The sequence below is a fragment of the Pipistrellus kuhlii genome, unplaced genomic scaffold, assembly GCF_014108245.1.
Source record: "Pipistrellus kuhlii isolate mPipKuh1 unplaced genomic scaffold, mPipKuh1.p scaffold_m20_p_31, whole genome shotgun sequence".
NCBI classification, from domain to species: Eukaryota; Metazoa; Chordata; class Mammalia; order Chiroptera; family Vespertilionidae; genus Pipistrellus; species Pipistrellus kuhlii.
In genome coordinates this window covers 1,214,101-1,227,501 of record NW_023425531.1, presented here as the reverse complement: position 1 = coordinate 1,227,501, position 13,401 = coordinate 1,214,101, and the positions used below count along the sequence as shown (strand labels likewise).

Genomic DNA, 13,401 nt, shown 5'->3' with positions numbered 1-13,401 from the left:
TTGAGGACTATTATGCTTTCTAAAATAGTCATTTAATATGTTTTGTCATCTGAAATTTTTAATTCTTCATATTATAATCAATGGCAATAAATTTCCATTGATTATAATATGATAATATAAATAAGTGGAAGAAAAAAATTCTTAATAGCTAGAAAGAATCCTGATGAGATATTTTCCCAACAAATGTATAAACAGGCAAAAACATGCACAAACATACACACATTCTCTTAAAGGTGGCATTCAAATTTTATTTCATCCATTTACATAATTACCAATATATTTTGGTTTATTTCTAAGGTCATGTTTCCTTCTATTTTTATTTTTTATTTTTTAGCTTTATTGAAATATGACTGACATATACAAATTATATATGTATTTATGATATAGAACATTATGTTTTGATATGAGTATACATTGTGAAATCTTTACCACAGTCAAGCTAATTAACACATTAATCACCTCACAGAGATGAAACAAATATTTGTGATCTACTTTCTTAGAAAATTTCAAATTTACAATTATTATTAAATATAGTTACCATACTGTATTGTGGAGACCTGTATTCTCTAGAACTTACTCATCTTATATTTGAAAGTTTGTACCTTTTGATCAACATTTCAATAACCAGACACCCTGAGAAGAGCAAACAAAGGGAGACAAAGAAACAGCTCCCATATATATAAAAAAAGGAGGAATCACTAGAAAAGGAAGTGAATAAAATGAAGGCAAGCAATTTGTCAGAGAAATAATTCAGAGCAATGATTATAAGGATGCTGAAAAGGATGGAAGACAAATTCAACAATATGTGCAAGAACCAAGAGGAAATGAAGAACCAAGAAGAAATGAAGAGTGACATCACTGCAATAAAGAAACCATCAACAGTAGACTAGAAGAAGCAGAGGACTGCATCAGTGAGCTACAAGACAAGGTAGGAAAATATACCCAGGCAGAGCAGCAACTAGAAAAAACAAAAACAAAAACAAAAAACAACCTTAAAAAACAGGAGGAGAGCCTAAGGGAACTTTGGGACAATATGAAACAAAACAACCTTTGCATAATAAGGGTACCAGAAGGAGAGGAAACTGAGCAAGAAATAGAAAATCAGTTTGAAGAAATAATGACAGAAAACTTCCCAGATATTGGCAAGAAAAAAAAACACACACACAAAAAAACAAAACTCCTACAAGTCCAAGAAGCTCACAGAGTCCCAAACAAGATGAACCGCAAAAGACCTAAACTGAGATACATTATAATTAAACTGGCAAACACCAATGACAAAGTAAGAATCTTAAAGGCTGCCAGAGAGAGACAGAAGGTTATCTACAAAGAATCTCCCATCAGAATATCAAAATATTTCTCAACAGAAACACATCTAGACAGAAAGATATGGAATGAAATATATAAAGTCATGCAAAGCAAGGGGCTGAATCCAAGAATACTGTGCCCAGCAGGGCTATCAATCAAAGTTGAGGGTGAAATCAGGAGCTTCATAGATAAAAAAAGACTAAGTGAGTTTATTGCCACCAAAGCAGCAATGCAATAAAGAAGAAAAGGGAATGGATGAAGGAATATAGGCTTAAAGAATAAAAATGATAACAAACAAGTATTTACCAATAATAACTTTAAATATAAGTGGATTAAATGCCCCGATCAAAAGACCTAGGGTAGCTGAATGGATAAGGAACATGACCAATATATCTGCTCTCTACAGGAAACACATCTTAGAACAAAGGACTCACACAGACTGATGGTGAAGGGATGGAAAAGTTTTTCAGGCAAATGGAAATGAAAAAATAGTTGGGGTAGCAATATTTATATCTGACTTAGAACTCAAAGGCCACTTCATAATAGTAAAGGGAGCATTCCAACAAGAAGATATATCTCTGGTAAACATACATGCACCCAATGCAGGAGTACCCAAATACTTAAACAAACAAACAAACAAACAAACAAACAAACATAGTTCTGGAGTATATTAAGAGAGAGATTGACAGCAATACAATCATGGTAGGGGACTTCAATACCCCACTAATACCACTGGGTAAATCCTCTAAACAAAAAATCACCAAAGAAACATCAATCCTAAATAATTCACTAGATCAGACGAAATTAATTGACATCCTCAGAACATTTCACCCAAAAGCCATGGAATATACATTCTTTTCAAGTGTACATGGGGCATTTCCAAAGATAGACTACATATTGTGGCACAAACAAAGTCTCTTCAAATTAAGAAGATAGAAATCATATCAAGCATCTTCTTAGATCACAATGGCATAAAATTAGAAATCAATCACAATAAAAACAATGAAAAAAAATCAAATAACTGGAGGCTAAATAGCATGCTATTAAACAATGATTGAGTTATCAAGGAGATCAATGAAGAAATAAAAAGCATCATGATAACAAATGACAATGAAAACACAATAATACAAAATTTAAGAGACACATTTAAATAGTCTTGAGAGGGAAGTTTATAGGCCTACCACAAAAAACCCCCCCCCAAAAAAACAAAAAAACAAGAAAAAAATGGTAATAAATTATCTAACACTACAACTCAAATAGTTATAGAGAGAGCAATAGAAAAAGCCCAGCATAAGCAGAAGGAAGGAAATAATACATATCAGAGCAGAAATAAATGACATAGCGACAAAAAAAAAAAAAAAAAAAAAAAAAAAAAAAAAAAAACAAAAAAAAAAAAAAAAAAAAAAAAAAAAAAAAAAAAAAAAAAAAAAAAAAAAAAAAAAAAAACACCCAAAAAACAAAGATCAACAACAGCTGGTTCTTTTAAAGGATAAACAAGATTGATGAACCTTTATGCAGGCTTAGCAAAAAAGCAAAAAGAGACAACCCATATAAGCCAAATGAGAAATGAAAGAGATGAAGTAAAAATCGATCCAACAGAAATACAAATGATTATGAAAAAAATAACAACTCTATCACAGCAAAATGGACAACCTAGATGAAATGGACATATTAATAAAAAATACAAGCTCCCAATACTAAATCAGGAAGAATAAAAAACCCTAGAAACATCTATCAGAACATCAAACATCAGGGAAGGTAGGGGATGGTGGGGGTAAGGGGTAGAGATCAATCAAAGGAATTATGTGCATGCATATAAGCCTAATCAATGGACACAGACAACAGGAGGGTAAGGGATGATGGTGGGGGAAGGTTGAGGGGTAATGGGGGAATAAGGATACATATGTAATTAAAAAACACACAAAACCTGAATAGGCCAATAAGCACAAAAAAAAACAAACAAACAAACAAAAAAAACTGAAACAGTGATAAAAAATCTTCCAGCAAACAAAAGCCCTGGTCCGGATGCCTTTACAGGAAGTTCTACCAAGCATTCAAAGAACTAAAACCTATCCTCCTCAATCTATTACAAAAAAATTTAAGAGGAAGGCACACTTCTAAGTTCTTTCTATGAAGCCAGCATTACCCTAATTCTAAAATCAGTTAAAGACACCACAATTAACGAGAACTACAGGCCAATATCCTTGAAGAACATAGATGCTAAAATTATCAACCTAATTCTAGCAAATTGAATCCAGCAGTACATTAGAAAGGTCATACACTATGATGAAGTGGGAATGCAAGGATGGTACAATATCTGAAAATCAACAAACATGATATCATCATATAAACAAAAATTACATAATCATATCAATTGATGCAGAAAAAAGCATTGACAAAATCAAACAGCCTTTCTTTTAAAATTTTTTTATTGATTAAGGTATTACAAATGTGTCTTTATCCCCTTATTGTCTCCTCATCCCTCCAAGTCCTGCCCTCACCCTCACCCCGTTATCTGCATCCATCCCTTATGCTTATATGCATGCATACAAGTTCTTTGATTGATCTCTCCTTCTTACCCCCTTCTTGATAAAAACTTTCAGCAAAATGGGAAAAGAGGGATCATACCTCAACATATTAAAAGCCTTATATGAAAATCCCACAGCTAACATCATACTCAATGGGCAAAAACTAAACTCATTCTCTCTAAGAACCGGAAAAGATAGGGCTGCCCACTCTCACTACTTCTGTTCAACATAATACTGGAAGTACTAGCCATAGCGATCGGACAAGAAGTAATAAAAGGCATTCATATCAGAAAAAAATGAGTAAAACTGTCCTTATTCACAGATGACATGATACTACTAGAACTAATAAATCAGTGGCTCTCAACCTTCCTAATGCCATGATTCTTTAATACAGTTCCTCATATTATGGTGACCCCAACTATAAAACTATTTTTGTTGCTACTTCATAACTATAATTTTGCTACTGTTATCAATTGTAATGTAAATATCTGTGTTTTCTGATGGTCTTAGGCGACCCCTGTGAAAGGGGTTGTGACCCACAGATTGAGAACTGAGACCACAGAAAAACACAGATATTTACATTACAATTCATAACAGTAGTAGCAAAATTACAATTATGAAGTATCAACAAAAATAATTTTATGGTTGGGGGTCACCACAACATGAAGAACTGTATTAAAGGATCACACATTAGGAAGGTTGAGAACCACTGTAATAAATGGATTCAGCAATGTAGCAGGATACAAAATTAACACTCCAAATCTATGGCCCTTTTATACACTAATAATGAACTCACAGAAAGGGAAACAAATAAGCAAAAAACCCAAAAAAAAAAAATCCAATTTATCATTGTCTTAACAAAATTAAGATACCTAGGAATAAACTTAACTAAGGAGGTAAAAGACCTGTACTCGCAAAACTACAGGAGATTAAATAAAGGATACAGAGGAAGATATAAACAAATGAAAGAATATACCAAGTTCGTGGATTGGTAGAATCAACATCATTAAAATCTCCAGAATACCCAAAACAATTTACAGATTCAATGCAATCCCCATTAAAATTCCAATGGCATATTTCAAAGAACTGCAACAAACTCTCCAAAATTTATATGGAATAAAAAAAGACCTCCAATAGCTGTAGCAGTCCTGAGAAAAAAGAACAAAGTTAGAGGGATCACAATACCAGATATCAAGCTATATTACCAAGCCACGGTTCTCAAAACTGCCTGGTACTGGCACATGAACAGGCATATAGACCAATGGAATAGAACAGAACAGAGAACCCAGAAATTGACCCAAGCCATTTGCTCAATTAATATTTGACAAAGGAGGCAAGAGCATATAATTGAATCAAGACAGTCTCTTCAATAAACGGTGCTAGGAAATATGGTCAGAAACATGCAAAAATTTGAAACTAAATCACCAATTTACACCATAAATAAAAATAAAGACGAGAAACCATAAAAATCCTACAAGACTCCATAGGTAGCAAAACAGTAGATATACGTCATAGCAATATCTTTACCAATATAGTTCCTGGAGCAATGGAGACTAAGGAGAAAATAAATAAATGGGACTACATCAAAACAAAAAGTTTCTACACAGCAAAATAACTTATCAACAAAACAACAAGAAAGCCCACTGCATGGGAGAACATATTTGTCAATGCTATTTCAGATAAGGGTTTAATCTTCAAAATTTATAGAGAACTCATACAACTTAACAAAAGGAAGATAAACAATCCAATAAAAAAATGAGCAAAAGACCTAAATAGTCACTTCTTGAAAGATGACATACAGAAGGCCAAGATACATATGAAAACATGCTCAAAGTCACTGATCATCCAAGAGATGCAAATCAAAACAATAATGAGGTACCTGTCAGAATGGCTATCATCAACAAATCAATAAACAACAAGTGCTGGTGAAGATGTGGAGAAAAAGGAACCCTCTGCACTGCTGGTGGGAATGCAGACTGGTGCAGCCACTGTGGAGAACAGTATGGAGTTTTCTCAAAAAGTTAAAAATAGAACTGCTCTTTGACCCAGTAATACCACTTCTAGAACTATATCCCAAGAAATGAGAAACACCAATCAGAAAGGAAATATGCACCCCTATGTTCATAGCAGCACAATTTACAATAGCTGAGATTTGGAAACAGCCTAAGTGTCCATCAGCAGATGTGGTACAACTATACAATGAGATACTATGCTGCTGTAAAAAGGAAGGAATTCTTACCATTTACAACAGCATGGATGGAACTAGAGAGCATTATGCTAAGTGAAATAAGCCAGTTAAACACAGATAAATATCACATGATTTCACTCATATGTGAGATATAATGATCAATATAATGTAATGAACAAAAATAGAACCAGAGACAAATGGTAGGGGAGGTGGAGAAAAGGTTAGAGAGCAACCAAAGTACTTGTAAGCATGCATACTAGCATAACCAATTGACACAGACACTGGGGCAGTGGGAGCTGGTCCTGGAATGGTTGTATGGGGGTCAATTGGGGGAAAAGGAGACATATATAAATCTTAATAATAAATAAAAATTTAAAAAAATTAAAAATGGGGAAAGGACTGGAATAGATACTTCTCCAAAGAGAACATACAAATGGCCAACAAACATATGAAAAAAAAATGCTCAATGTCACTAATCATGAGAGATGCACATTGAAAAATACAACAAAGTGTCATCTTATACCTGCCAGAATGGGTACCTTCAATAAAGCAACACATAGCAAGTGCTGGAGATGATGTGGAGGAAAGGGAACCCAGGTGGACTGCTGGTGGGAATTCAGACTGGTGCAGCCACTGTGGAAGACAGTATGGAGTTTCCTCAAAAAATTAAATGCAGAACTCCCATTTGACCCAGCAAAGCCACTTCCACGAATATATCCTAAGAAACTTGAAGCACCAATGAGAAAGAATGTATGCATTCCTATATGTTCATTGCAGCATTATGTACAGTAGCTAAGATTTGGAAACGCCCAACTTCCCACCAGTAGATGAGTAGATAAAAAGCTGTATTACATTTATACCATGGAATACTATGCAGCAGTAAAAAATAAGGATCTCTTACCCTTTGCAACAACATGGAGGGCCCTGGAGAGTATTACGCTAAGTGAAACACTCTTCCCTCACCTTACACCTGCCAGAATGGCTACCATCAATAAATCAACAAACAACAAGTGCTGGAGAGGATGTTGAGAAAAGGGAACCCTAGTACACTGCTGGTGGGAATGCAGATTGGTGCAGCTACTGTGGAAAACAGTATGGAGTTTCCTCAAAAAAAAAAAAAAAAAAAAAAAAAAAAGGAACTTTCCATTCATTCACTACTGGGCACTTTGACTGCTTCCCAACCTTAGCTACTGTAAATGAAGCTGCTATAAACATAGCAGTGCTTATATTCTTTCTGATTGGTGTTTTGGGGTTTTTAGGATATTTTTCCAGAAGTGGATTTGCTGGGTCAAACAAAAGTTCCATTTTTAATTTTTTAAAATATTGATCAACAAAATAAGACTTGAAGCATATAAGGCATGAAACAGACAGACATATCACAATGTGGGGGTGAGGAGATGAGGAGAAATTAAACAAAAAAACTTATGTACTGATATTCATTGCCCATGGACACAGGGAATAGGGTGGTGAAGACCTGGGAGTTGGGCCTGGGCTGGGTAGAGGTTGGTAAAGGAGGTGAATGGGAGACAACTATAACATTGTAAACAAAAATGAAACTATTGTTTGACCCAGTGATAGCACTTCTAGGAACATATCCTAAGAATATCCCAAAACACCAATCAGAAAGAATGTATGCACCCCTATGTTCATAACAGCATTGTTTACTATAGCTAAGATCTGGAAACAGCCCAGGGACCCATCAGTAGTTGAGTGGTGATACATTTACACCACGGAATCCTACACAGCTGTAAAAAATAAGTATTTATTACCCCTTGAGACATCATGGAGGGACCCGGAGAGTGTTACACTGAGTGAAATAAGCCAGTTAGAGAAAGACAAATAAATATTATATTATCTCACTTGTAAGTGGAATCTGGTGAACAAAATAGCTCCAGAGGCATGGAAACACGGAATATACTGTCTAATCTCAGAGGGAAGATGGGGGTGGAGGAGTGGAAAGAGATCAAAGAACTTGTATGCATATATGCATGTATGCATAACCCATGGACACAGACAATTGTGTGTTGAAGGCTGGAGTTGGCTAGTTGATGGGAAGAGGGTGGTAAGGGGGGAGAAATCAGGGGATATCTGTAACACTGTCAATAAAACAAAATAATGTACAAATTAAATAAATCATGGAAACATGGTTAGGTCAAAATTTTAAAGTCATTTCTAGTTCAGAATCCAAGTTAGAACTCTAACTTTTCCTATGATAACACCAATTTTAATTGTTTTTTTCTTGACTAACATAATAAGACATATGAATCAAGGCTCAAGTTCAAAATCTTTACACATTCTTAGATGAAAATACAAAAATACATTAGCATAAATATTAACATTTTCAAAAATACATAACTGTAATTAATTTAGTCCAATGCAAATAGGGTGAAGTTTGCCTTCAAAATGGTGTATGATAGTGGTGGGAATTTTTTAAGGTCATTATTACTCACATATGAAAGACTTCTTTCATGGTAGCAATTGAAGCATCAAAGTTGATAATTCCCAGCACACTCTGATTCTCTTTCAGATCATTAAACAGATCTTCAAATCTGGAGGCAAGGAGAAAGGAAAAAGCACTAGTCTAGATACATTTTATTTTCTAGTAAATAAAATATTTAAAAAAATACATATAATGGAATACTACTGAGCCATAACAAAAGATAAAATACTGGCATCTATAACAATATGGATGGATCTTTTACACATTTTTAAAATTTATTGATTTGAGAGAGAGACCTTGAAAATATCATTCTAAGGGAAATAAATCAGGTAAAAGATAAGAACATGATTCCACTCATACGTAAAATACAAAATTGAAAGCAACAAATGAGCAAACAAGATAAATACATGAACAGAAACTCATAGACACAGACACCAGTATGGTGGTTACCAGAGGGAAGGGGACTAGGAGGGCAGTGAAGTGGGTCAAATATATGGCGATGAAAGAAGATGGGCTTCGGGTGATAGGAACACCATGAGAAAGACAGATGATGTATCATAGAATTAAACACTTGAATGTTCCTACTGTTTTCTTAAATTATTTTACTGAGGTAATAGATATGAAACATAAAATTTACCATTTCATTATTTTAAGTGTATAATTGAAGCATCATTAAGCACATTCTCAATGATGTAAATCATCACCCCCAACTTCCAGAACTTTTTCACAATCCCAAACTAAAACTACACCCATTACACAATAATTAATTCACTATTCCTTCCTTCCCTCAGCTTCACTTCCACTTTCTGTCTCAGTGGGTTGGTCTGTTCTGTGTGCTGCATGTAAGCTGGGATCACACGATATCTGTCCTTTTGTGTCTGGCTTATTTCATTTAGCATAATCCTTTCCAGGTTTGTAAATGTTGAAGCATGTGTCAGAGTATTTAAGAATGAAAAATACTCATTGTATGGGTATACATGCTGCTTACCCATTAATTCAGTGGTTGTTTGGGTTGTTTCCACCTTTTGGATTTGGTGAATAATGAGCATTGGTGTAGAAATATCTGTTAGAATTTCTGTTTTCAATTACTTTGGGTATATACCTGGAAGAGGGATTGCTGGGTCATTTAGTAGTTCTATGTTTAACTTTTTGAGGAACCTCCATACCATTCTCCACAGCAGATACACTGATTTAAATCCCATTTCTCCACATCCTTACCAACCTTTGCTATTTTTGTATTTGTTTTTTAATTTGCTTTTCCCTAATGAATAGTGATGTTGAACATCTCATGTGCTTATTGGCAATCTGTACAACTTTGGAGGAATGTCTATTCAAGTCCTTTGCCCATTTTCAAGTTTTAGGCTGTTTTTTAAAAATTATTTTCAGTATTGTTTTGTTCAGTAATAATTTATAGTTAGCCATGGAAAGATGTTTAGATTATTCTTCACTGTAATGCTTATTGTGAAACAAATAAAAAAAAGATATTTTTACTTAGCAATTTCTCTATACTGCAACTTTGTCTTTGGTATATATTCTTTTATTCTTCTAAAATTATAAATTTATTTTTAGAAGTGTTAATAAAATTTAATTTATTCACATGTGATTCCTACATCAAATGAAAAAGTTCACAAAGTACAGGAAGTATGAACCATAAGAAAATAGAATTAGTGAAACAGTAGCTGGGCACTGGAGAGATTTAATCAAATAGGTAAATTGTATGAAGGTTTTGCTAATTGTAGTGCAGTTACATGAAGGAATCCAAGAATAGTTTTACCAGGAAAAATCAACACTGCTTTAGGTTGAAAAGGTCATTGTTACCTTCCTTTTGAGTCTTCTCAATAGAATCCCTATTCACCTATATTTAAGGGTCCATATATTCTGTTGAGGATTATTGTATACTACTCGTAATAATATTCTTGTAATGTCTTTGACTGGTTTTAGTACCAGGGTAATACTGGCCTTATAAAACAAATTGGGAAATGTTCCCTTTTCCCTCGTTTTCTAGAATTGCTATTTTTTCTTCTTTAAATGTTTAATAGAAGTCATCTGGTCCTGGAGTTTTCTCTGGGGGGATGTTTTATAGTACAAATTAAATGTAATAAATATATTTTCAAATTAAATTCTTCTTGAGTTAGTTTTGGTAATCTGTGTCTTTTAGGCATTGACAATCATGGAGATTGAACCACAAATCTCTCCCTTGTTTTTATGTAAATACAGAGTTGGAAAACATTTAGAATTGTGCCCAGCCCAAAGAAATAAACAATTAAGCTATCAAAGTCTTGAAAATAACCAAGAACTCTTTGTCGTTTTATCCTTCTCTTACTATAGTGAACAATACTGAGAACAAACAGGCTATGGACAGTTTATTCAAGTTGTTTTTTCTCCTTCAACACTTGGTTTAAAATTACTTTCATTCTGAGTTCATATATTTTCCCCTAACTTCACGATTTACATTTTGTGCTTACTAGGTCCACTGTCCATGGCCCAGAATCTCCACATCTAAAGTGTTGAAAATAAACAATGTGGCTAGTTCTTCATTTCTCAGGAATTCTTTTTCTTTTTTCCTTCCATATCCAGAGTATTTAGATAAAAGTATTACCTGTTTCTAAATCCTTACATTTCTTATTTTATACTTAATGGTGTACTTATTATTCTTTCTGACAATGCCATGTGTATACATATGATATAGGATTGGACAGATGTGATACATTTAAGCAGCTTCTCTAACTTTTTTTAAAGCATTATTCAGCACCTCAAGAATTATAATTACCCAACAAGTGTCCTTGTTAATCTTACTCCAAGAGTTGCAATTGAAGCTACTTTCTTATTTCATCTTAATGTCTCCCTGGATCTTATCATACATAAAATTTGTTTATTATGAACATCTTATAATGAATTACTCTTGTGAGCACCAGGAAGCGATAGAAAATAAATGGCAAGCCTCTCTCAAAAAGAAAAGCCAGAACTTTAGGTGGTGGGCACACAGTGCAATATATAGATCTTGTAACACAGAAATCTACACCTATATGATCATAATAAACAATGTCACCTAACTAAATGTAATTAAAAATAAAATAAATTAAATAAAAAAGAAAGAAAAACATCAAATGAGCTTTGAATGAAGGTGAATTGAATAAGCAATCCCCGAATTAGTGAAAGAAATCTTAAGCTGTGAACTTCTCAACTCTAATTGGCAAATGACAGCTTAACTGGTTCATTAACAAAATACTACTTACTAAACTTGCTAAACCTGGAAAATTAAAAATAATTTTTGGTCACCCAAACCACCCATATAGAACTCCCTAAATTTATACCTGTCCATATACTCTTTGGGTAGGACAAATGATAATTCAGCTTCAGAGTACTTTTCCAAGTTGGCATGTGGTATATGAGACTGAATCATTGTAGAGAGCTTTTCGACATCACAATGTGGTTCAATCTCCATGATTATGTGACATTTAGCACCTGAGAAAAATCATTTAGAAAACCAAAATGAAGAAATTTTGTACCTTTTCATCTTGTAAGAACAAATTTGGCTTTCCATGGTTCAGGTTACCTAGGTCCAAAGGAAGGAGACATGGTATGTCACAAAAGATTTTGTTTTGACTCTGGGAAGGCTCACACTTAAAATTTCCAAATGTTGCTCCAAAAAGCAAGACGTTGAATAACTAGAAATTTCCTTTATAATTTAAATAAAAATTTAAATAATAATAATAACAGTGTATATAAACAGATTCAGTAGTTGTGTGAAGAAAGGCCCCTGTTTTTGCCTACTTAGAACTACTGAGACTGTAATCTTAATAAATACTCATTTATTATCATAGGTTGTCAATTGTGTATCAGGCATTAACTAGGCTCTGGGGATACAGTAGTTTAAAATGTAGATAAAAATTCCTGTCCTCACAAGAGCTACTTTTTAGCCAAAGGGAACAAATAATAATAAATATAAATAAATTAAAATATAGTATTTTGTGTTAGAAAGATAAAGCAGAGAATGAAGGTATGAAATGTTGAACAAAGGTTCTTAAATTAAAAAAAAATATTTTTATTAGAAACCTTAAAGAAACCAGAAAACTTTTGTGCTTAACTAGTGCTTCACATATACAGAGAAATTATTTTCTGGAATTAGAGAAAAAAAATCATAGCTTTTAAGTATATGCATTTCAAATGGTCATTGCATTTACATTTATACTTCTTATTTAGATTTTTAAAAATGCCCTAGCCAGGCAGCTCAATTGGTTAGAGCATTATCTACATACACCAAGGTTGCAGGTTCCATCCCTGGTCAGGGCACATATAAGAATCAACCAATCAGAGGAGAAACCAAGATGGTGGCATAAATACCTAAATTGCTGCCTTGCACAACAATTTCAAAACTGCAACTAAAAGACAGTGGACATCATCCAGAACCACAGGAAAGCTGGCTGAGTGGAAATTCTACAACTAGAAGGAAAGAGAAAAGCTCACAGAAAATCAGAGAAGCTGGAAAGAGCTGAGATATGGAGACACATGCACAGAGAGGAAGGGCGGCTGAGTGCCTGGCTGGCATTCTCTGGCAGGAGAGGGAAGGAAGCCTCCAACTACACTGAACCCCAGTTCTGAGTGAAACCCCATCGACCCAGGCTCATAATGGGGGAGTCTGGAATGTCAGGTAGAGAGAAAGGAGCATGAAGACTTGGAGGCTCGGGGAGACCACTGTGGGCAGGGGTCTGGAGGCGCGCACCACAGAGAAGACTGACTGCTAAGGTTGTCGCTGGCTTTCCCTAGCAGAAGGGAGTCAAAACCTCCTGACTGCACTGAACCCCAGTTCCGACTGCACTGAACCCCAGTTTAGGGTGAGGCTGGGGGAATCTGGACTGTTAGGTGGAAACTCAGGGGAGCCGAGAAAGGCAGAAGTTTGGAGGCACACATGCAAGGGTAGGGCTGTCAGGAAGCCAAGA

At 34.5% G+C, this 13,401-nt stretch overlaps 1 protein-coding gene across 1 annotated transcript in view; it reads right to left on the bottom strand.

Annotated features, from left to right (window-relative positions):
• Positions 1 to 13,401, bottom strand: part of LOC118731568 (phospholipid-transporting ATPase ABCA3-like) — a 197,217-nt gene that overhangs the window by 126,267 nt on the left and 57,549 nt on the right. Inside the window, exons 7-8 of the mRNA XM_036460223.2 lie at positions 11,788 to 11,926; positions 8,472 to 8,570 (exon numbers count right to left, since the gene is read on the bottom strand). Of these exons, the coding sequence (XP_036316116.2) occupies positions 8,472 to 8,570; positions 11,788 to 11,926 (238 nt within the window). The remainder of the gene's footprint in view (positions 1 to 8,471; positions 8,571 to 11,787; positions 11,927 to 13,401) is intronic.